A 23840-nucleotide genomic window follows, 5' to 3' on the forward strand; every position below is an offset into this window, starting at 1 on the left:
ATTGCTGTTTGTATGGTTGTTGTAAACATTAAAGGACAGGTGGTGAATGTTTTATTGACATTAAATTTTTTATGTCTCTTTTGGTGTTGGTGCTGGTGAAAGAGGAGCTTGAGAAGATGACAGATCCACAACCATGCAGAATAAAGGATGAAGATACTGAGGAACAAATAGGTTGGTGTCTATTTTTCAATCTTCATTATTGATGGTTGAGGAGTAATCATTGAGGAACATGAGGGGAAAATAAACTAAAATTCATAAGAGGATAACTTCCTGCATCTTTAATAGATTCAGTAGAATTACATCAGGTTTTATCCGAAGCAACCTTCGGTGGATTGAATGACTGTGATCTCCATGCAATGGTCTACTACAGTTAAAGGCAGGATAGGCAGGAATTATCTAAAAAACTTTTTTACAAATTTGTTTAAACTGTTTTTATATACAAATACATAATTAAAATCTAAGTACTCTGAAAACTTGAGTGTCTGTAGACCTTTCACGACTGTTTTAAACACAGTTAATTATTTCCATTCGGGACGAAACAAATGATTGGCTTGCGCGACTATCACTATCACTCTCTCTCGTGACCATGGCACCACCCCTGTTGCTATGGGATCTGCCCACACATGCGCACACCCGATTGATTTGAACGTGCACGAGGCACTCTAGGAAGAGCAAAAGTATGGCAGAGAAAGAGCATTCAGAACTCACAGTACCTGCATATCCAGTCAGAAAAGGCAAACGAGGCAAAAAAGGAATAAACGAAGAAATCAAACGAGAGTAAATATCGCGTGGCTTTTCTACGAGTCGACGATGTGGTAGCGGTTTTGTCTCCGGAGTGTAGTCCTCATCAGAGTCAACAATGCTTTCATCACGGAAACTCTTCCATGCAAAACACTGGCTTAATAGTGCCTTGCCTTGCCTTGCCTTGCCATCCTATTTGTTTATATTCATAGTGATAAAGTTAGGTGTATTATTACATGTGATTGTGACATGATGTTACTACATGCACCGCGCTACTTCCTCTCTGCTCGTCTCAGGTAAATGCTTCTCCCAGCAGACAGAGCCGGTCAGCGTCGCGCGTTCATGTGTTTTGGGGCGTGGCTTTAGAAGAAACCCAGAAGGGAGGGGGTGGAGTGAATGGAAAAATGAGCTGTGTTTAAAACAGTCGTGAGAAGTCTACAGACACTTGATTTTTATAATCTCTTTCTCAGAGTACTTACATTTTACTTATGTATTGGTATATAAAGACAGTTTAAACAAATTTGTAAAAAAGTTTTTTTTTAGATAATTCCTGCCTATCCTGCCTTTAAACTACAAGAGCAGATATTAACAATAATATAAAAATGATATAATGTACTTCACATGAAAGATAACACATAACAGATACATGACATGTTGCTTTTGTCATACAATGTCTAAAGTGTTTTGTCACTCTGGTTTATCGATTTTAACTATTTATTGTCTTCATTTTAGATACGATGGTAATAAATATAAATAATTTACTTCAACTAAAAAAAGCTGATGAAACACATCAGCATCTTAAAAAAATACAGAAACGAGACAAAAAGTGTAAAAAGAGTTTCAGTGAAGATGAACGCCCTGCAGATCACAAGAGGACTCATAGTGAGGAGAAACCTTTAACATGTCAACAGTGTGGAAAGAGTTTCACCTCTCAATGGAGTCTTAACCGGCACAGGAAAGTTCACAGTGGGGAAAAGCCATACGCATGCCAGCATTGCGACAAGAGTTTTCCAGATAAAAGTCAACTTAAGATACACATGATGACTCACACTGAAGAGAAACCTTTTACGTGTAATCTGTGTGGAAACAGTTTCAGAAGAAAACCTAACCTTAACGCACACATGAGGATTCATACTGGAGAGAAACCTTACGCATGCTATGAGTGTGGAAAGAGTTTTACATTTGCAGGTGACCTTAACAAACATTCGAGAACTCACACTGGAGAGAAAGCATTCACGTGTCAATGCTGTAGAAAGAGTTTCACATTTAAAACAGTCCTTATCCGGCACATGAAAACTCACAGTGGGGAAAAGCCACACGCATGCCATTATTGTGACAAGAGTTTCCTAGATAAAGGTAACCTTAAGGTACACATAAGAATTCACACTGGAGAGAAACCATACATGTGCCATGAGTGTGAAAAGAGTTTTAAAACTGCAGGTGAACTTAAGATACACATGAGTTCTCACACTGGAGAGAAAGCATTCACGTGCCAACAGTGTGGAAAGAGTTTCACTTTACAAGCGAATCTTATCCGTCACATTAAACTTCACAGTGGGGAAAAGCCACACACATGCCATTATTGTGACAAGAGTTTCCCAGATTCAACTCAACTTAAGACACACCTGAGGTCTCACACTGGAGAAAAACCTTACATGTGTCATCTGTGTGGAACGAGTTTTGCAACTGGAAGTAACCTTAAAAATCATTCAAGAATGCACACTGGAGATAAACCATTCAAGTGCCATCAGTGTGAAAAGAGTTTCACCTACCAAACAGGCCTTATCCGGCACATGATATCTCACACTGGGGAAAAGCCACACGCGTGCCATCACTGTGACAAGAGTTTCCCAGATACAATTCAACTTAAGGTACACATGATGATTCACACTGGAGAGAAACCACATGTGTGCCAACACTGTGGAAAGAGTTTTGCAACTGCAAGTTACATTAACAGACATATGAAAATTCACACCGGAGAGAAACCTTACACTTGTCATCAATGTGGAAAGAGTTTCACCTGTCCATCGAACCTTAACCGCCACATGAAAACTCACACTGGGGAAAAGCCACACGCGTGCCATCACTGTGACAAGAGTTTCCCAGATACAAGTCAACTTAAGGTACACATGATGTCTCACACTGGGGAAAAAAGAGTTTAGGAGATCAAAGTAGCCTTTACACACAAGAAGTCACGATGGAGTGAACCCTAACATGTCTTTAGTGTGAAATTGTTTTGCAAACGAGGGCGCTCTTAAGACACATGACAGTTTACAGTGGAGACAAACCGTTCACATGTCATCACTGTGGAAAGAGTTTTACAAGAAAAGATCATCTTGATGCACGCATCAGGATACACACTGGAGAGAAACCATTCACGTGCCAACAGTTTTTCATGGGAAAGAAGTCTGAGATCACCAGAGCTTTCACTCTTGAGAAAAGACATTTGACTGAATAATGCATTTATGACTTTGAGTTGTAATGTCAGATGTGTTGTGGAAAGAGTTTGTCAAACAGCATATGTTTTAAATGTTCATAAACATAAATGATAGCGTGAAAGCTCATGTGTGCTTTAAGTGTGGTAAAACATTTTGTTACTCTACTTCTGTTTCATGTTTGTTGACTACAGACCCTCTTGAAAACAAATGCTTTATTTTTCATGCTTTTTATTTTTATTTCATGACTTTAATTTAATTCAAAAATCAATTCTTTCTTTCACTCTTTCAGGAAGCAAGCCATAAACAGCAACAGTAGTCAAGGCCTGTAAACAAATTGCTATTAGCGTGAGGCTTCTCACATGAAATGTTAAAGAGATACAGTCATACAGTATAATGGATGTGTGTGTTTGCCTGGTCCTGGTCTATACTAACATGTGTCATGAATTGCGACCCACGGTAGTGTGCATGTCACATATGAACAATAGATTGTACAGTTTCACCTAAGGCTGCTTGATTATGTGCAAAATCACAATAATCACGATTATTTTGGTAAAAATAATAATCGCATTTGTTGAACATAATTACTCTCTGACTATAAAAACATGAAGTTATTTAGCATTTGTATTAAGCCAGTGTTGCAGTAGGGTACACATGTCAAAGAATGGTGTTTTTCAGATTTTCATGATATAACGCTGGTGAGTATGCTCCGCAAAGATAACAAGTTGCACAGTTTTTGATATCAGAGTGTAAATGCAGATACAGTAGCCCTTTAAGTACACTGTAAAAAAATGGTTGCCAGTAACTTACTGTAGAAGATAAAGACTGAAAATGTTTCATGTTAATTTAACTTTGAACAAACTGTCGACAGTAAATAACATAAATGTAAAATCTACAGTAAGTTACTGGCAGCTAGTTGCCAGTAATACCCAGTAATACTGTAATTTTTACAGAATTGTTTTACAGTAAACATTGTGATTCATTTTACGATCTGTACACGAATTCGTGATTGTTTTAGTCTTATATTGTTCTAGCTCCCCAAACAACATATTAATATGATCAATAGGTTAATGTTGATGTTATTAACCTTAAAGAAAGTTCTTTATGATTTAAAATGAAAACATTTAAGCAAACAGTACTAAATTAAGCGTACTTGAAGCAGAAAATAAAATTCAGCAAATGCAAACTTCCATCAAACATAAGAGGTGACGCATTTTTTTAGCCTACATAAATGCATATTGCCATCGAGAGGGATTGCTCATCTGCAATACATCGCTGAGACGTTTCCTAAAATATGTCATATAGCCTATTGAAGACGTCTGCAAGATGTTTTTACCCACCAGATGCATTCCAGATCTCTAGATCTTTACCAGACATCTTATAGACGTACCTGTGCCATCTGGATTTTGAGAGATCATATTGGTGATCTTATAGTCCATTTGAAAATTTTCTTAGGAACTGACTGTATTCGTTTAAAAAAACCCAAATAACTTACCTGTTGCTCATGACAAAAAGTGTGTCCGGCTAAAGTATAAAAAATTATTATGATGTTGATTTTTAAAAGTCAAATAAGCATGCTGCAATCAAATGTGCTGCTACATCATGCTCTGAATGCGCATGCAATTAAATTTCTGTGCACTGAAGGCTGGTGTTGAGTGATGTTCTCCATAATTTGATTTTGCAAATCGTTAAAAACTTATCAACAAAACATTTATTAAAATTAAGAGACACATTATATGAAACGTAATTCGTTTTAAAGAAACAAACAAAATTTTAATTAAACTTGAAATTTATGTCTGACACACCAAATTTCTCCCTACATATTGGCCTTTACAACGGCGTGGCGTTTAAAATTACAGTCTATAAGCTTATTAAATTGAAACAAAACATAAACACCGTTACGTAATATTTAAACCCAAAAATACTCAAACATATATAAAACAGTTATTAGGATACATTTAAAAACAATCTGATATAGCACGTTAACAGTTGATTGGTAGATGTTAACTATTTTGGGCAAAACCTCTGTTGCAAACCTCCATTTACCTGAATAAAAATTATTTTTACTTTGAAATTGATACGCTGTCGTTTTGAAATGCCAGTACACTGCAAAAAAAATTATTTTCAAGAAAACATATTCTTAGTATTTTTGTCTTGTTTTCAGTAAAAATATCTAAAAATTCTTAAATTAAGATGCTTTTTCTTGATGAGCAGAACGACCCAAGAAAATAAGTATAGCTTTTAGACCAAAAATATTAAATTTAAGTGATTTTGTGCATTTAAAATTCAAGAAAAATTAGCTTACCCCATTGGCAGATTTTCTTCTTGTTTTATTTTTTGTCTAAAACTAGACTTGTTTTCTTGGGTCGTTTTGCTCATCAAGAAAAGGATCTTAATTTAAGGATTTTTAGATATTTTTACTGAAAACAAGACATAAATATTAAGATTTTTTTTCTTGATTTTTTTTGCAGTGTATAGACGAGGATCGTTGCCATTTTAAAATGCCATTTTAAACGTTTTAAAAGGCATATTATGTAAACAGGGCATTTAAATCTCATATGAAAATGGAAGCATTATTTGGCTTTTTGCTGTATTTTACTCTGTTAAGCTGATTAAATTCAGATTCCACAGCCACTCCAAAGAGCAGACCGAACGTCAAAGTACAATGTGTGTACATTAACTAATAGATGACATCTGTGTAGTTCATTTATATAAAAACAGTTTACATAATTTAATGCAGGAGCAATACATGACACTTCACTGTATAAATTCAAGTGCACCCCTTGGAAAAAAATCTCCAGCAATAGAGTTCTTAACACCCATGAATTCATTCTTTAAAAACATGTTTAAAAAACTTGTCGTATTATGTTCATTTGATTACAAAATATGTTTAATTTAAAATATATTGTGGATGTGGCATTAGAATGAAAAATATTGAAGAAATTCAGAACAAAAAAAGTACAAACACACACACGCACGCACGCACGCACACACACACACACACACACACACACTCTAAGAAAGGATGTGTTAATTTTAACACATTGTTTTGTGTTAAACTATTTAACACATTATGTGTCATTTCGTGTAGAATGTGAGCTTAAATAAATGAAATGGACAACACAAGATGTGTTAAAACAACACAAAGTGTGTTATTCCAAAAATAACACAGAGATGTGTTAAGTTAAGGACAACACACTAGATGTGTTGTCCTAAGATGTGTTAATTTAACACATTCATTTTAAGAGTGCACACACACAACCTCTCAACCATAAACTTAACCTCTATAAACAGGTTGTGTGCTTTGAAAGAGAAACAGAAAAGTAAAGTAATGGTTGCATTAGGGGGTCCCACATGGATTTGCCTTGGGCCCCCAAATCACTAAATCCTCCCCTGGTAGGGTATTTGATGATGTATTCCAAGGTCAAACAAAACGTTTTGAAGATATTTATGAAATAGAATTAAGTATTTTAAAGAAAGAATTACAAACAATAGGATGCAAGAAATTTACTATAGCCAACTTATTAAATAACACGGAGGATAAATATATGCAGTTTTGAGATAAGAGGTAAATCATTATTTTCACACTCCATCACGGTAGGTGGCGGTATGCACCTTTAAAGTTGATTCGCAACCCGACATTAAACCAAAAGAAGAAGAAGGAGAACGTTTAGAAGTGTCATGAAGCAGTGTTTCAAAAGCGGGCATCACTAAAGTTGAATTAAATCGTCTTTAATTATTTTATTGGTTCGTCAGCAGGATTTATTAATACGCTAACTGTTAGCAGTGAGATTAAGTTTTCTTACCCGGACTCACTGTTGTCTCTGGAGCAGGGATCCATTGTCCGGACAGCGTCATAAACATCTCCTGACTCATACAGTTGTGTACTTTGAGGTAATGTCCAGCACGTTTAATACCAATATTATTCAATGTTTACCCATATATTATGAATCGTTGTACTGTGAAGAGGACACAAAACATAGAAGTTGTGACTATTCAGACAATTTTAAAACTAACCGCGAACTGAATCTGTATTAATAGTTTTTATTTTAGTTATTATTAAACCTTAATTTTTAGCGGGGCACAAGGTAACAATTTTTAGCTTTAGGTCTATCATTCAACAAATATTTAAGTTATATTAATTATTTTTTTACACAATCAACACACAAATCTCTGCTACAAATGAGTTTGGGATCTACCGTTATCATACGTACACTGAAAGGAGTGCAAACGTTGCCCCATAGGTAAACATAGGTTAATTACTCTACCAGTTACTGTATATCAAAAGTAATTAGTTACTACTAGGGAAAGTACCTTTTTAAGTTAATTTTATGTCTGCTTTTTAAATGAACAGTATTGAACAGTCAAATTATTAAATGATAGGCTGTGGCCACAGTGGGCATCACTCTTGTTAGTTTTGTTATGTAATGCATTATTTTAGTAAAGTTTCTTATATGGATGGACTATTTTAAACGTAAGACTCTAATATATCACATACTGTATGATATCGAATGATGATATCGTCCATCGGCACAACCCTTAGTGTAATAATAGTAATTTATTATATTTAGAGTTTTTGTACGTAGAATATTACTATTATTTATTACAATGTGTATTAAATAAATTAGAAATTAAACACCGTTTCTGCGTCTCTTTCTCTTGTATTTATTTTAAAGGTCTTTCTGGTCCCATTTTTTAAACCATAGTCAGTTGCTATAATAGCATAAATAATATCTGTAAAATGATAAAGCTCAAAGTTCAATGCCAGGCGATATATTTTCTTTAACAGAATTCACCTTTCAAAGCCTACAGTGAACGGCCGGTTTGGACTACAGTCCTCTACTTCCTGCTTTAATGACGTCAAAGCAAGAGTTTTTGACTAAACTCCGCCCATAAGAATACATCAGTTGCCAGCTAAGCTCAAACGGCTCTGCTAAGCTGCTGTCGAATCACAACACACTAAACAAGCGTCAATCTGGTGGGTCCTGATTCATTTTCAGTGCAGGAAAACCCTGCTGCAATAATCAGATAATGTCTGCATCATTTCACTTTGACATGCAATAATAACTTTTATTTAAAACCTTAATCTTCCAATTGAAATAAAATGAAAAAATGCATCAAAATGTTTATTCAAATTAACTGAAAATATGTAAAATTACCCAGGTCTACACCAAACATTCAGATCTGTAATTAATGCGTGAGAAAAAATAAGTGAACCATTACACCCCTATAACATAAAAGTCAATCTTAGCAAAACATGAGGATCAAAGTTAGAAATAAACCAATTATTTGTTACAAATAAAACTAAAAAAGTTTGAAACAGATGGTGAATGTTTTACTGACATTAAATGTTTTAATGTCTCTTCTTTCATTTCTAGTTCACACCCATAGAGTGAAAGTGATTGAGATCTTCAGTGAAGCTCCTCCTACAACAATCCACCAATAAATGCTGGAGTCAAACACACAGAGAAATCACTCCATGTGTGACAACTGAAATCTTCATGACATAATGTTGATGCTGGTGAAAGAAGAGCTTGAGAAGATGACAGATCCACAACCATGCAGAATAAAGGATTAAGATACTGAGGAACAAATAGGTTGGTGTCTATTTTATAATCTTCATCATTGATAGTTGAGGAATAATCATAAAAACATGGAGAAACATGAGGGGAAAATAAACTAAAATCCATGAGATGATAACTTTCTGCATCTATAATAGATTCAGTAGAATTAGATTGAAACATCAGGAAAAGAGTTTTATCCAAAGCAACCTTCAGTAGATTGAATGACTGTGATCTCTATGTAATGCTCTACATTTGTGTGTCTATTGACACAAAATTTTTCACCAGATGTAGCCATCAAGCCAAATATTGAATTCATACAACGAAATCAGAACATTTAAAGGCAGGATAGGCAGGAACCATCCAAAAAAACTTCCTTACAAATCCGTTCAAACCGTCTCTACATATCAACACACAAGTAAAATGTAAGTACTCTGAAAAAGAGAGTACAAAAATCGAGTGTCTGCAGACCCCTCAGCACTGTTTTAAACACAGCTCATTTTTCCATTCACTCCTCCCCCTCCCTTATGGGTTTCTTCTAAAGCCACGCCCCAAAACACATGAACGCGCGACACCGACGGCTTGGCTAAGAGAAGGATTTACCTCAGACAAGCAGAGAGGAAGGAGCGCGGTGCATGTAATAACATCAAGTCACAATCACATGTAATAATACACCTAACTTTATCACTATGAATATAAACAAATAGGATGGCTTTTAGTACTCACTCAGCCAGTGTTTTGCATGGAAGAGTTTCCGTGATGAAAGCATTGTTGACTCTGATGAGGACTACACTCCGGAGACAATACCGCTACCGCATCGTCGACTCGAGAAAAAGCCACGTGATATTTACTCTCGTTTGATTGCTTCGTTTATTCCTTTTTTGCCTCGTTTGCCTTCGCTGACTGCATATGCAGGTACTGTGAGTTCTGAATGCACTTTCTGTGAGTTCTGAATGCACTTTCTCTGCCATACTTTAGCTCTTCCTAGAGTGCCTCGTGCACGTTCAAATCAATCGTGTGTGCATGTCTGGGCAGATCCCATTATAGCAACAGGGGTGGTGTCATGATCGCGCGAGAGAGTGATATTCGCGCAAGCTAATCATTTGTTTCGTCCCGAATGGAAATAATTAACTGTGTTTAACACAGTCGTGAGAGGTCTACAGACACTTGAGTTTTATACTCTCTTTTTCAGAGTACTTACATTTTAATTATGTATTTGTATATAAAGACAGTTTAAACTAATTTGTAAAGTTTTTTAGATAATTCCTGCCTACCCTGCCTTTAAGTAGAGGTCGACCGATTTATCGGCCGATTTTTGGCATATTTTATAAAATCGTCTTTGGCCGATTTTGCTGCAAAATTAGGCAGATTAATAGGCAGGCCAATCTGCGGGCACCTAACCGTTGTTGTAGAACTCTTGACACTGTCTCTTGCTGCAAGCAGATCGCTCCCGTGTGTGTGCACTGCAGCCGTGCCTTGATCAAAAGCTTTATTAAATGATGGGGGGATCACGCCAGTTAAGCAGCCAGTACAACAGCCCGATAGGCTTATGTCTCGCGGTGCACTGTCCGTGCAAAGATTAGGCTCATTTCATGTGATTAATGAGTGATGATGATTTTTTGTTTGCGTGACAGAGAGAGCTGCGCACGCACGCTTTCTGTCTTTAAACTGTCTCCCTGCTTTTATTACTCAAAACAGACTCGATGGCGAAAGGTCGGAAGACCAAATCATATCCACCGAGGAAATGTTTTTCGTGTTGTTACAGTAACACTTTGTTTACAGTTTTGCGCTGCTCAGCCTGGATTACAACACAACGCCTCCGATTCGCGAATTGACTCGTTTGAACGGATTCGTTTGAATGAGCGGTTGAAACAACAGATCTGTCCCAACACTAAACTCACAAGACGTCACTGCCAGCACAATCAGTCACTTATAGCACCTCAGAAATGAGAATGTAAATGTGTTTAGAAAGATTTGCCCTAAATAACAGTCTCAACTAAAAAACATAGACATTTACTATGTTAACTTTGATGAATAAATCATTTATCAGGTCTACCAAATAAGGATTTTATCCTACAAAGCAATAAAAGCCATGGTAAAAAATGGATCAAAGAAGATGACAGCAGAGTGTCAGGTAATATCTGTGTCTGATAAATGCATGGTGCAGAGGAGGTTGTAAAACTCTTCAGAAAGACCAGTGGCTGGTTGCATAAAACTTTAAGACTAGTCTTAAAAGTTAGTCATGAATTTTTTTTCTTCAAGACTGATCATAACTGTTTTAAGTTTGTTACATAGAAATGTAGATTGGTCTAATTTAAACCCAAATAATAAGACTGATAAGCCCTAACTAATTGCTAGTTAGTCAGAATCATTCTTAAGACGCAGTCTTAATATCACGGCTATGTTTATGCAACCGGCCACAGTCATAATTTTTTTTAAATACTTTGACTTAAATAGTGACATTTTTACATATAGAAAATCGGCCAAACATATCGGCCATCGGCTGCCCTGATTTCTAAATATCGGCATCGGCCAGAGAAAAGGCCATATCGGTCGACCTCTACATTTAAGTATACAAGATGAGTCATAATAAATACACACCTCTGACTAGGCCTTCATACAAGATCTCACCTTGTGTGGAGTATCACTGATCATGAGAAAGATGAGGGAACAGTCTAGAACTACACAGGAGGACCAGGGGCCCGTTTCAATAAGGAGGTTCAACCAACTCTGAGTTTAAACTTGAACTCTGAGTTGACTTACTCTGAGATAGTAAACTCTGAGTTTTCGGTTACAGAAAAGCTGATCTGAGTTAGTTCAATCGACTCTGAGTAGGTTAACTCTGAGTTAAGCGTCTGCACAACCACTATGAAAAGCCATCATCAATGGAGCTCAGATATTACGATTTACCATGGCAACAGCACGTGACAAAGAGGTCTTAATCATTTTTACTACTAAAATTGAAAGTGTTACTGCAAGTGTACAGCAACTACGAGCATATATTTTAAAGAAAAGAGTTGTTTTTGTAAATTGCTACTCTAGTAAATGTGTGCAATTAATTTTTCATCACAGTTAAAATATCCGAAGTAAATAAACTGAGAACTGTACGTTATTATATTCATTTACATGCAGATGCAATCCCATGGACAAAAAGATGACAGCAACTCAGCTAAAAATGAAATTAAGCATACTTTGTCATGTAAGGCAACGAACTTTACAAATGTTTGTCATGAATAAAAAAAAATTTGCCTAGCCGGGATTCGAACTGCCCTAACCACTGCACACAGTGCTACCCACTAGACCAGCGATATTGACGAAAGACGTAAGAAATGTAAAGTCAACTGTTTAGATGTAAGAGCACCACAAAGACTGATATTAGTCATATAAGGATATTAACATATCTAAAATGACTGCAAAAAATAATAATTTCGCTCACATAAATGTAAGTGGATATGACAAAAAACCACTCAGGGTCTCAAAATCCTCTTGCAACATAAATCTAACTTTCTACAAATGAATGCAACATCATCATCTACAGGATTCTCTATAAAAGTACTTGACTTTTTAGTCACTAAGACGATTTATGCACCTAAGTATATCATATTAGCTTTACAAGTCATTTCAATTTACTGTTTTAATTTTTAGTTGAAAGTTTAGTGTAATATATAAAAATATAAAGTAGTAAGTTAAAATGGTTTGCACTGGCAATTTGATTATAACTTCAAGACAGCTAAAATCATATAATACAGTGTACGTAATAAAAATTTGCGCAATGAATGAATGTAATAAATCAACTAACAAGATTAAACACAGCTACTCCTTTAAAAATGGGGAGGAGACCACAAGAAACTCAGAGTTTACAGGATAAAACCTGCTGCCGACCAGGTTAGGTTCACAGAGTAAGTTACTCCGGAAACAGACTCTGAGTTACCTCTCCTTCTGAAACAGGCTTGACTTACCCCGCTGTCTCATGTTTAACCTACCTCCCTTTTTGAAACAGAAAACTTAGAGTTTCCCTCATTTCGGGGTTAACAAACTCAGAGTTTTCACTTAACCACCTTTCTGAAACGGGCCCCTGGTCAATGACCTGAAGAGAACTGAGACCACAGTTTCAAAGGTTACTGTTAGTAACACAGGGCACCGTCATGGCTTAAAATCCTACAGCGCGCGCATTGTTCAACTGTTCAAGCCAGCACATGTCCAGGCCCATCAGAAGTTTGCCAAAGACCATCTGGATGATCCAGAGAAAGGAATAGGAGAAAGTCATGTGGTCCGATTTGACCAAAATAGAACTTGGTATTAACTCCACTTGCCGTGTTTGGAGGAAGACGAAGGATGAGTACAATCCCAAGAACACCACCCCTAACGTGAAGCATGGGGGTGGAAACATCATGCTTCGGGGGTGCTCTTCTGCAAAGGGGACAGGACGACTGCATCGTATTGAGTGGAGGATGGATGGGGCCATGTATCGTGAGTTTTTTGGCAACAAAAAACCCTCCGTAAGAGCATTGAAGATGGGTCGTGACTCGGTCTTCCAGCATGAGAATGACCCCAAACACACAGCCAGAGCATCTAAGGAGTGGCTCCGTATGAAGCATTTCAAGGTCCTGGAGTGGCCTAGCCAGTCTCCAGACCTGAACCCAATAGAAAATCTACGGAGGGAGCTGAAACTCCATGTTGCCCTGTAACAGTCCCAAAACCTGAAGGATCTGGAGAAGACCTGAGGGGTATTGCACAAAGGCAAGATAAGGGATTAAGATGGGATTTTCCAGTTATCCTGGCTGAATTGGCTTGGTTGCATGAAGGGAGGCAAAATTTGTCTACATTAAGTTACTATGGAGATTTTCTTTTTGCAGCTAGCCTAACAATTAATTCAATTCAAAGAACTTTATTAATCCCAGGGGGAAATTGCTTTCATTTTACAATTATAGAAATGAAAGAAAAAAGAAATAAAATAATACATTTAAATATGCCAATCAACCATTTCAAAAATTAATAGATAAGACATAAAAAATGAACATACTATACCAATATAAAAAAGGGTTATTTACTTTAATAGTGAATTGTCCCAGCAGTTACAAAGAGGAGTTATACAGCTTAATGGCCACACGTTTAAAAGATCTTCTAAAACGCTTACTTAGCAGTAATCAGTCTCTGACTAAATGTACTTCTCTGGTTGGCCAGCACCCTAGTGGGAGAAAAGGGATTGTCCAGAATTGAACTTAGTTTTGACAGTACTTTTTTTCTCAGCCACAACATGAACAAAAGTTCAGCTCCATACCAAGTACAGATCAGACTATAGCAGACTATACCATTTCAGATTAATCAACTAGTTCCTCTGTCAATCCTACTAGATATTAATGTGTTTTAGTCACTTCATGGTCCTGCATTAAAATAGATATACTGTCATTCATTGAAGTATGCATGCTGTTATTTTAGTGTTATTATGAAGACTGCTATCAGGGGTTTTATGAATACATTTATTAATGCAGTTGTTGAGATAAAAAATGTCTGAAGTTGAAAGGAAGCTTCAATTATGTACGTAACAAGGTCAATATGTAGACGAGCATTAAGGCATGAGAAATATCTGACTGAGAGGTAGATGCTCCGGTGATTTAAGAAATGTCGGTCTAGCACTGAAATCACTTCTAAAGGATTGCAAGTGACAGGAACAGATTACTCCATAAAGTGTTATTAGCACAGTCACAGTAGAACATTATTTTGTGTTACAGCCTTCCCCTATTATCATTGGATGTAGTGTATTGCACCCACCTCTGTGCCAGATATACAGTATGAGACTTTTTTAATGTTAAAGGAATAGTCTATCCATTTTCCATATTAAACTATGTGATTACCTTAACTAACCTTAGTGCGTGCACGTAAGCGCTGGGGCGCGCTGCAACACTTCGATAGCATTTAGCTTAGCCCCATTCATTCAATGGTACCAAACAGAGATAAAGTTAGAAGTGACCAAACACATCAACGTTTTTCCTATTTAAGACGAGTAGTTAGGTGGTACAAAATAAAACGTAGCGCTTTTCTAAGCGGATTTAAAAGAGGAACTATATTAACTATACATTATGAGAGTGAGAAGGGGAGCGGATTTTTCAGTGCCTTACTTTGCTCTCTGTTTCAGAAAAAACATTTTCTTTGTTTTGGGATCTTCCACCTTCACTATAAATTGCCGGTTATTTTTTGAAAAGGAACACCACAAGTGTGCCATAGTGTACAGAATAAAATCAATTTAAAAAAAAAAACTTCATAATTCAACATAAAAAGGGACATTCCACAAGACTTTTTAAAGATTTTAAATAAATCTTTGATGTCCCCAGAGTACATATGTGAAGTTTTAGCTCAAAATATCCTATAGGTAATTTATTGTGGCATGTTAAAATAGGCACTTTATGGGGCTGAGCAAAAATGCACCGTTTTTGTGTGTATCCCTTTAAATCCAAATGAGCTGCTCAGGACATGACAGAGCATCAGGGAGATTTTCTCACGAAAGAAGTTAGTGAGCGATATTAAGCATTATATATTTGAACAAGTTTAAAAAGTCAATCATCTGTTTTATGCATACTAAATCCATGTTTATCAGCAGATGGGGAACATTGTGGAATAAAAAAAAAGACTTTTAGGTCTTATGCTGCCAGTGTTTAAAATTTTCAGCATATTACAATAAAATACACATCCACAAACACTCAGAAGTTTACTTTTTGACCAAACCACACGAGCACATATAAATGATCTGTAATAAAACAACACGTTTAATGCTTAAACTTTAGAGAAACAGATCAAATGACATGTTTAAGTTTATTGTGTACACATATTGAACACATTCATGTTTCTGTCAGTCTCTCACTCTCTATCTTGTAACTCCTCGTATTCATTTGAAACTTCAGAGAAACATTAAACAACATATTTATGCTTATTGGAAATTTAGGGAAATGTATATAAACTAAAACATACAAACACATATAAACATAATAACCATTATTATAGTAATTATGTTGGTGCTATCTTACATTTAGATATCTGATATTCTGTCTAGCTAGCTACTGTATAAACTTTTGAAAATGATGTGATCTAAATGTTTTCTCAGTGAGTGTATTTGACTTTACACTGGTATAATGTCTTACACACAGCATAAGGAAGTTTTAAAGACATTTATAGGACATTTGTTAAAGGGTTTTAAACACAGCACAGAGTTAAACTACAAATGCAGAAATTGACAATAGAAATGACACAATGTACTTCACATTAAAAATAACATGAATACATGACATCTCAAATGTGTTTTGTCATTCTATTTTATCTATTTGAACTATTTTCTGTCTTCATTTTAGAGATGATAGAAGTGAAAGAGGAGAGTCAAGCTGAAGTGGATGAGAAACATCAGATTGTACAAATAAACCATAATGTTTCACAGAAAGAAACTCTGAAGACAGAAGACATAAAGTGTGAAAATAGTTTCAGTGAAGATGAACGCCCTGAAGATCACAAGACGACTCACAGTGAAGAGAAACCTTTCATATGTCAACTGTGTGGAAAGAGTTTTAGAACAAAAGCTTACCTTAAAGGACACATGAGGATTCACAGTGAGAAGAAACCTTTCACATGTCAACTGTGTGGCATGAGTTTTAACCGTAAATCGAGCCTTAGCCGGCACATGAGAGCTCACAGGGGGGAAAAGCCACACGCCTGCCAGCATTGTGACAAGAGTTTCCGAGATAAAAGTCAACTTAACAGACATTTGAGGATTCACACTGGAGAGAAAACACACGCATGCCATCACTGTGAAAAAAGTTTTACAACTGTCGGTGACCGTAACAAACATTTGAGGATTCACACTAGAGAAAAAACACACGCATGCCATCACTGTGAAAAGAGTTTTACAACTGCAGGTAACCTTAGAAAACATTTGAGAAGTCACACTGGAGAGAAACCTTACACTTGTCATCTGTGTGGAAAGAGTTTCACCTTTAACTCAGGCCTTTTCCGGCACATGAAAACTCACAGTGGGGAAAAGCTACACGCATGCCATCACTGTGACAAGAGTTTCATAGATAAAGTTAAACTTAAGATACACATGAGAATTCACACTGGAGAGAAACCATTTACATGTCATCTGTGTGGAAAGAGTTTCACAATAAAAATGAACCTTAACGTACACATGAGGATTCACACCGGAGAGAAACCGCATCCGTGCCATCACTGTGAAAAGAGTTTTATAACTGCATGTAACCTTAAGAAACATTTGAGAATTCACACTGGTGAGAAACCTTACACTTGTCATCTGTGTGGAAAGCGTTTTATAACTGCAGGTAAACTTAAGACTCACATGATGTCTCACACTGGAGAGAAACCTTACAAATGCTCTCAGTGTGGAAAGAGTTTCAAGACAAAAACAAACCTTAATACACATTTGATCACTCACACTAAAGAGAAATCGTTCACATGCCATGAGTGTGAAAAGAGTTTCAAAACAAAAGCTAACTTTAAAAAACACGCAAGATTTCACACTCAATAGAAACCATTCATGTGTCAACAGTCTGGATATGGCAACAAAGTTTAGAAATCAGCTGAGGTCTTATTTATAAAACTGTCTGGAGGATCCTTACTAAAAGTCTACGTGCACACAAAACCCAAAAATGGCATACGGCAAAAAAGATCCAGGCCGTTTCTCAATATGTGTTCTTGTGAAACCTCATCAGTTGTGGCCCAAGAACTGTTCCAATTCCAAGTTCACATCAAGTCAAGTTCATATAACATCTCAGGATGTGTTCTTGATCTGCTCATTTTATCGAGGATGCATCAGAAGGTGACTTGTGTGGACTTACGACAGACAAGTTTCCCAGAATGCATTTCACGTCAACGGCAGTGGAGCTTAAAGTCTGCACAATATTTGAAATATTACTCTTTTTGTGTCATAAAATGTAGCCATTTATTCAAGAATATAGATGAATAACCTTCAAATCTGTGGTCAGTTAGTAATGATTGAGCCTATATTAACATTTCCTCTGAAAATTTTGGATATTTGAGTTCAGGTTGATTAGTGGGTTGTCAGCGCCGTGTACACCACCCAGAGCAACCTCATCTCTGCAAGTCCTTCTGGAATTTGCCGCTGTCTCAGTGCAGCTGCTCTGCCCTTCAGTGTCTGATGGTCAAACATGAAATATTCCCTTCGGATATATATATCATCAATAAAGTTTTCTTTATTATTCATTTGAAGTCTGTTATTTGTTATTATCATAACATCTATGGGGATCAACTCCCTTTTGGAGCGAGCCTCTAGCGGCCAGTTGATGAATTGCAGTTTAAGCTGGGTACACACCAAAACATAATTGGGTTGATTTTGGGCCGATTTCCACCCCTTCCAACAATCCTAGCTATGTCCCGATTATCTTGATGGCCCTACAGATAATCATATCTTAGTGTAAGGTGTGTAAAATAGAGTGTCCGAACCTGATCGGAAGAACGTCGGAACTGCCCCTATTGCGAATCGTAAACATTAAACATGTTTAATATTTATGATCAGAAATCCCGACGTGTGGGGAGAACCCAGAGGACAAACGCACACACATGCTGTAGATTGTCACGTGAAATGAATCGATACTCAATCAGAAAGCGAGCAGATGATAGATAAAACCTGTTATATGGTACGAAAATTTGTACCTTTTGCCTATTCTTTCTATTTAGGGTAGGCAAGGACAGTCAAATCTAATAATTACTTCCCTAGTATACCAATCGTACATTACCTTAAATAAGATAGAAACTGAAAATTGGATTATACTCACATAATTATTAGAAGACTTCCCCGTGGTTGATTATTTGAGCTAAGTTCACGCAAGCACACTTCTTCTTGTCTTTTAAAAAAATTATTAATACAATTTAGCTAGTTGCGATTACAAGTTTTGCAGAATTAAAAGGAAAAAGAAAAGAAATAAAAAATACCAAGTTAACTAAAAGTTATAAGACAAAAATACAAAGTCTAAAAAGTACTAAGTCTAGAGCCCACAAGATTTCAGGCTGTCAGACAACGGAGATGCTGCGCGGTCTCCAGATCTGCCCAAGTTCTGCACCAGCATCAATGTATAGGCACGGTCTCGGGTCCGAATTCCAGGAATCATATTCAGGGCCTCATGGCACGCCTTTGATCCTTACGTCTACTGGGAAAATCCCCTAATATCTTAAATATTCGACGAAGTCTCTTTGTCGTTCTTCTCCGAACTCCTCTGCGCGTTCTCCCACGAAGACAGGTCTTTAAATCATGCTTTAAACTGTAATATATCCCTTAAGCTTTGTTCTATCTAATACATGCATCAATCTCTCTACTCTTAATAAACTAGTAAATACAAAACCATATATGTGTCACTCCTTAAACATGCAATTTAAGAGCTGTCATGCATATACTCCCAACTCAATGATTATAATACTTTACAAAGCAACCCTAGGCGTATTAAGTAACATAAAGAGTTTAACATAGTAAAAGGAGTATAAAATAACAAACCACAGGTTTATATTGCTCAGAAGAAATACATATAAAATTAGGTGTATTATTTGGCTTATAAAGGCTGGATAATTTGCATCTTACACAACAAACCATAGCAATCGCATGCCACAGCATGCACAGTCCAAAGTGAGATTCAATTTTATTTATATAGCGCTGTTCACAATTGTTAATTGTTTCAAAGCAGCTTTACATGAATAGATGTAGGGGAAAACACAGAAAAATAAATAGATAATATAAGAAGCAGAATACAACGGCTAAGAATAAACCGTACAAGCGAGTGTAATAATAATGTAACGTATACAGGAAAGTGCTAAGTTAAGCCAATGTTAGCTTACTCTCCCGGGGATGAAAACAACCCTTGGAGAAAACCCCTGTGGGAAAACTCCTAGAAGGACAAAAACCCTTGGGAGAGATTAATATATATTTATATATAAACACGATATGGATATGAAACGGGTAAGCGAATTAAACTGGTTCAGCCGGTGGTCGTTGGTCGCGCATCAGCTGGGCATCACGTTGAAGGACAGCCAGTAGATCAGTGGTGTGATGACCTTCACAGCATCAGGAACTGGGTCTGTTTGTCTCATTGTCCTCAGGGTCAAGGACAAGACAGGGAGAGAAAAACAGAATCCTATTAGCGTAGGGGCCGTTCACATGTAATGCTAGTGTCATACTGTATTTTGGTTTAAAATCCGCTCTGTTCCAGACAGGCTAACTATTGCGGCATAAGTATATTACCCAGATGAGGTATGTGAGTGCTTTGTTCTGGACAAACTAACTATTGCGGGATAGGTACATTTACTTCACATTTTATCTGAATGCTTTGTTAAAGAAGAATGTCTTAAGTTTAGATTTAAATTGATCGACTGTGTCTGACACTCAAACATTATTTAGTAAATCATTCCAGAGCTTAGGGGCTAGATATGAAAAGGATCTACCGCCTTTAGACACTTTTGATATTTTAGGAATAATTAATTGGCTAGAATTTTGTGATCGCAGTGTACGTGACGGATTGTATTCTGATAGTAATTATGTAAGATACGAGGGTGCTAGGCCATTTAAGGTTTTGTAGGGGATTGGCTAATATTTAAATTGTATGCGATAATTTCCTGGTAGCCAGTGTAAAGATGCCAGAATTGGACTTATGTGGTAATACTTTTTAGATCAAGTAAGCACTCTTGCAGCGGCGTTTTGAACTAGCTGAAGCTTGTTTACCTGATTTGCATGACATCCCCCGAGTAACGAGTTACAATAGTCTATTCTTGAGGTCATAAAAGCATGGATAAGCTTTTCTGCATCTGATGCAGACAGCATATGGCGTATTTCTAAGATGGAAGAATGCTGTGTGGCAGATGTTGGCGATGATTATCGAATGTAAATTGCTGTCAAGCACCACAACTAAGTTCTTAACCATGAAAGATGGCATCACAGTGCAGCCATCTATGGGCAACTTGTAATCTGACATATTATGTTTGGAGTGATTTGGTTCGATAATAAGTATCTCGGTCTTCTTGGAGTTTTGCATAAGGAAGTTATGTGCAATCCAGTCCCTAATATCACTAATGCAGTCTGTTAGCTTAGAAAACTGGTGGGTTTCGCTAGGATGTGATGAGGTGTTAAGCTGGGTATCATCTACATAGCAGTGAAAACTTATGTTATGTTTCCTGATAATCATATATAACGAGAATAGGATAGGGCCTAAAACTGAACCCTGTAGTACGTCATATTTGACTCTTCCTCATTTACATAAACAAAGTGGTAGCGATTGGTTTGATGCGATCTAAACCAGGCGAACGCCTGACCACTGATACCAACATAGTTTTCTAGTCTATTGAGTAGGATTGTGTAATCTAGTGTGTCAAAGGCTGCACTAAGATCTAGTAATATAAGGATGGAGATTTCACCACAATCGGATGTTAAAAGGAGGTCATTTGTAACTCCAAGCAGTGCTGTCTCTGTGCTATGGTAGGGCCTGAATCCTGATTGGAACTTTTCATATGTACCATTATTCACTAAGAATGTGCATAGCTGGCTTGCCACTACTTTTTCTAATACCTTAAAAAGAAAAGCGAGATTTGAGATTCTAATTCTAGCGATGAGTTAAAGATATTTAGTATCGTGTCTGACACTACAGGGAATACTTCTAAGTAGTTTTGTGGGAACGGGGTCTAATATACAGGATGATGATTTGGATGATGTTACTAATTTAGAGAGCTCTACTATTGTAGTAGGTTTAAATGACTCAAGATGTTCGTAAGGTAATCTAGTGTTAAATGTACTATTGGGTAGAGCAGTGGCTGTTTGCGTAGGTTCGATGTTTTCCCTAATAACCATAATTTTGTTAGTAAAGAAGTTCATTAAGTAGTTACTATTGTGTTGGAGTTTGCTATTGGTTTCTGTTTGTTCTTTGTTTCTAGTCAGTTTCGAAACTTTGCTAAAGAGTAAACGTGGGTTATTATGATTTTCTTTAATAAGCTTGCTAAGATAGATAGATCTTGCGGTTTTTATAGCCTGTCTGTAGTGTTGAACACTCTCTTTCCATGCTGAACGCCATACCTCTAACTTTGCATTTCTATAATTTCTTTACATTTTTCTAGCTACTTTTTTGAGGGCTGCAGTATGATGGTCATAACATGGAGCTGGTGTTTTTTTTTTATTCTCTTTTTTCGATTGGGAGCAACGGCATCCAGCGTGCTAGAACAAGCGTTGTTCAGGTTTTCTATTTTAATATCTAAATCTTCACGGTTATCTACATGATTCATTTGGGACAGGTCTTGTAGATTGCTAATAACGCTATCTTTAATGTTGGAAATTATTGTTCTGGCTAGTTTGTAGCATGTAGTGGGCCGAGTGATCCTATCTAGAAGTACCGTGTATGAGACAATGGTCTGAAACTGCATCGCTCTGAGGTGATATTTCGATGTCATTAATATTGAGCCCAAATGACAGAATTAAGTCTAATGTGTGTTTATGGGTATGCGTGGGCCCTGACACATTTTGTCTTATACCGAGAGAAATTAGAACATCCATAAACGCTAGTCCTAATGCATCTTTTGGGTTATCAACGTGGATATTAAAGTCACCAACGATAAGAGCTTTATCTACAACAACTACAAGTTCAGACAGGAAGTCAGCAATTTCTTTAAGAAAATCTTTGTGGTGGCCTGGAGGTCTGTAGATAGTGGCTAAGACGAAAGAGCTGCTTGTTGTTAAGACCAGTTATTTCCATATTAAACAACATTATTTCAAATTGATTAAATTTTAGTTCGGATTTATGGTTTACTTTAAATATTTTTTGTATATTGTAGCTACACCACCCCCTCTTCCCTTTAATCGAGGTTCGTGTTTATAATAATAGTCTTGTTGGGTGGATTCGTTTAAACTGATGTAATCGTCTGCTTTAAGCCAGGTTTCTGTTAAACAGAGTGCATTTAAGTTTTGGTCAGTAATTATTTCATTGATAATAGTTTCTTTATTGGTAAGCGATCTAATGTTAAGAAGGCCAAATTTGAAGGGAAGGGAAGGCAGAGTTACAGTAAGCAGACGGTAAGCAAATGCTAACTTGAGCCGGCACCGTTTGTTGATGCTAGCGGGCTGTATGCTAACACTGGGTGTTTACTAGTGATAAATCGTTTCGCTTAGTAATACTGTTCAATAATCATCACGGTAAAGTATTCCTTAGATAAACTAATAAGTTATATTATATAGATATGAACAAGATAGTAAGAAAATAGGATTTAGATGATGAACTCGAAGGAGCTCCAATGCATGCACTCTCTTTTTTGTCTCTCTCTTGCGTCTCTCTCCACAACACATGCACATTAAGGCTTTCTGCCTTTGTGACAACCAGAGATGTAAAAAAGCAATCCATTGTATTAATGAAATTTCTTTATGCCCGTTGTTTGCCATCTTTGTTTACTGTAAAGTCACGTTTGGACCCGAGAAACATTGCGAGATTTTGCGAGATTTCCTGTGTTCACAGTCGAGCGTCTGCCGTCTGTTTGAAAATCTGTCCGTGTGTGGTGTGCAAGGCCGCCTTAATGCACGGGCTTACCTGGGCTGAAGCCCAGGGGCCTCCGAAGTTCAAGGGCCTCCCATGTTCGCGTTCATGATGAGCTGAAAATGTAATTTTGTTTTGTAACTTGTCAGGTTTTCTGTCAATCACTGTAATTGTACGTTACATGGCTGCTGATTGGTCCGTTGTAACTTACCGTGAAATAAAATGTCAGACGTAACAGTCAGATTTTTCTATTCCGCTTAATGTAATTAAGTGCGCGTTGTCAACTTGACATTCCTGCACGTTAGACTGAGTGTGACAGAGAAACGGGAAATAATCCGCCAACAAATGAAAGAGTAATTTCTGAAATTTCATAATAAGCACCAGTGAGGTGCAGGTCTCTCTCTCTCTCTCTTTTTGTTGCTCGCTCTCTCTCTTTCGCGCGCGTGCTCGCTTTCTCTGTGCTTGTGAGGTCCAGCTGAGTCTCTGGCATGCAGAAGTCTCTCCAAGCGTGCGCAACAAACTCTGCCGCCAAATAAAGAAAAGAGTTCCCGCACATAATGCTGTTAGTTGTTATAAAGTTTAAGTTTACTCGC

The 23840-nt window shown here is 36.9% G+C and overlaps 2 protein-coding genes and 1 long non-coding RNA gene across 4 annotated transcripts in view; all 3 read left to right on the forward strand.

Annotated features, from left to right (window-relative positions):
* Positions 1–23840, forward strand: part of LOC129422198 (uncharacterized) — a 261102-nt gene that overhangs the window by 17037 nt on the left and 220225 nt on the right. The gene's annotated exons all lie outside the window — the stretch shown is intronic.
* LOC129422403 (uncharacterized) lies at positions 57–17959 on the forward strand. Its single transcript, XM_073856566.1, has 2 exons — positions 57–171; positions 16081–17959. Exons 1-2 carry the CDS (start codon positions 72–74, stop codon positions 17262–17264), a joined length of 1284 nt encoding a protein of 427 aa, XP_073712667.1. The 5' UTR covers positions 57–71; the 3' UTR covers positions 17265–17959.
* On the forward strand, positions 6743–8767 carry LOC129422636 (uncharacterized). The gene is made up of 3 exons (XR_012359034.1): positions 6743–7070; positions 7966–8154; positions 8555–8767. It is a non-coding gene; the product is annotated as an uncharacterized lncRNA (long non-coding RNA).

The sequence above is a fragment of the Misgurnus anguillicaudatus genome, chromosome 19 (assembly GCF_027580225.2).
Source record: "Misgurnus anguillicaudatus chromosome 19, ASM2758022v2, whole genome shotgun sequence".
Taxonomy (NCBI): domain Eukaryota; kingdom Metazoa; phylum Chordata; class Actinopteri; order Cypriniformes; family Cobitidae; genus Misgurnus; species Misgurnus anguillicaudatus.

Bases quoted from the DNA above. Each gene is read 5' to 3' on its own strand.
- LOC129422403 (XM_073856566.1), top strand. From the start codon at position 72: ATGTCTCTTTTGGTGTTGGTGCTGGTGAAAGAGGAGCTTGAGAAGATG. The intron at 172-16,080 runs GTTGGTGTCTAT...TCTTCATTTTAG, and splicing joins AGATACTGAGGAACAAATAG to AGATGATAGAAGTGAAAGAG.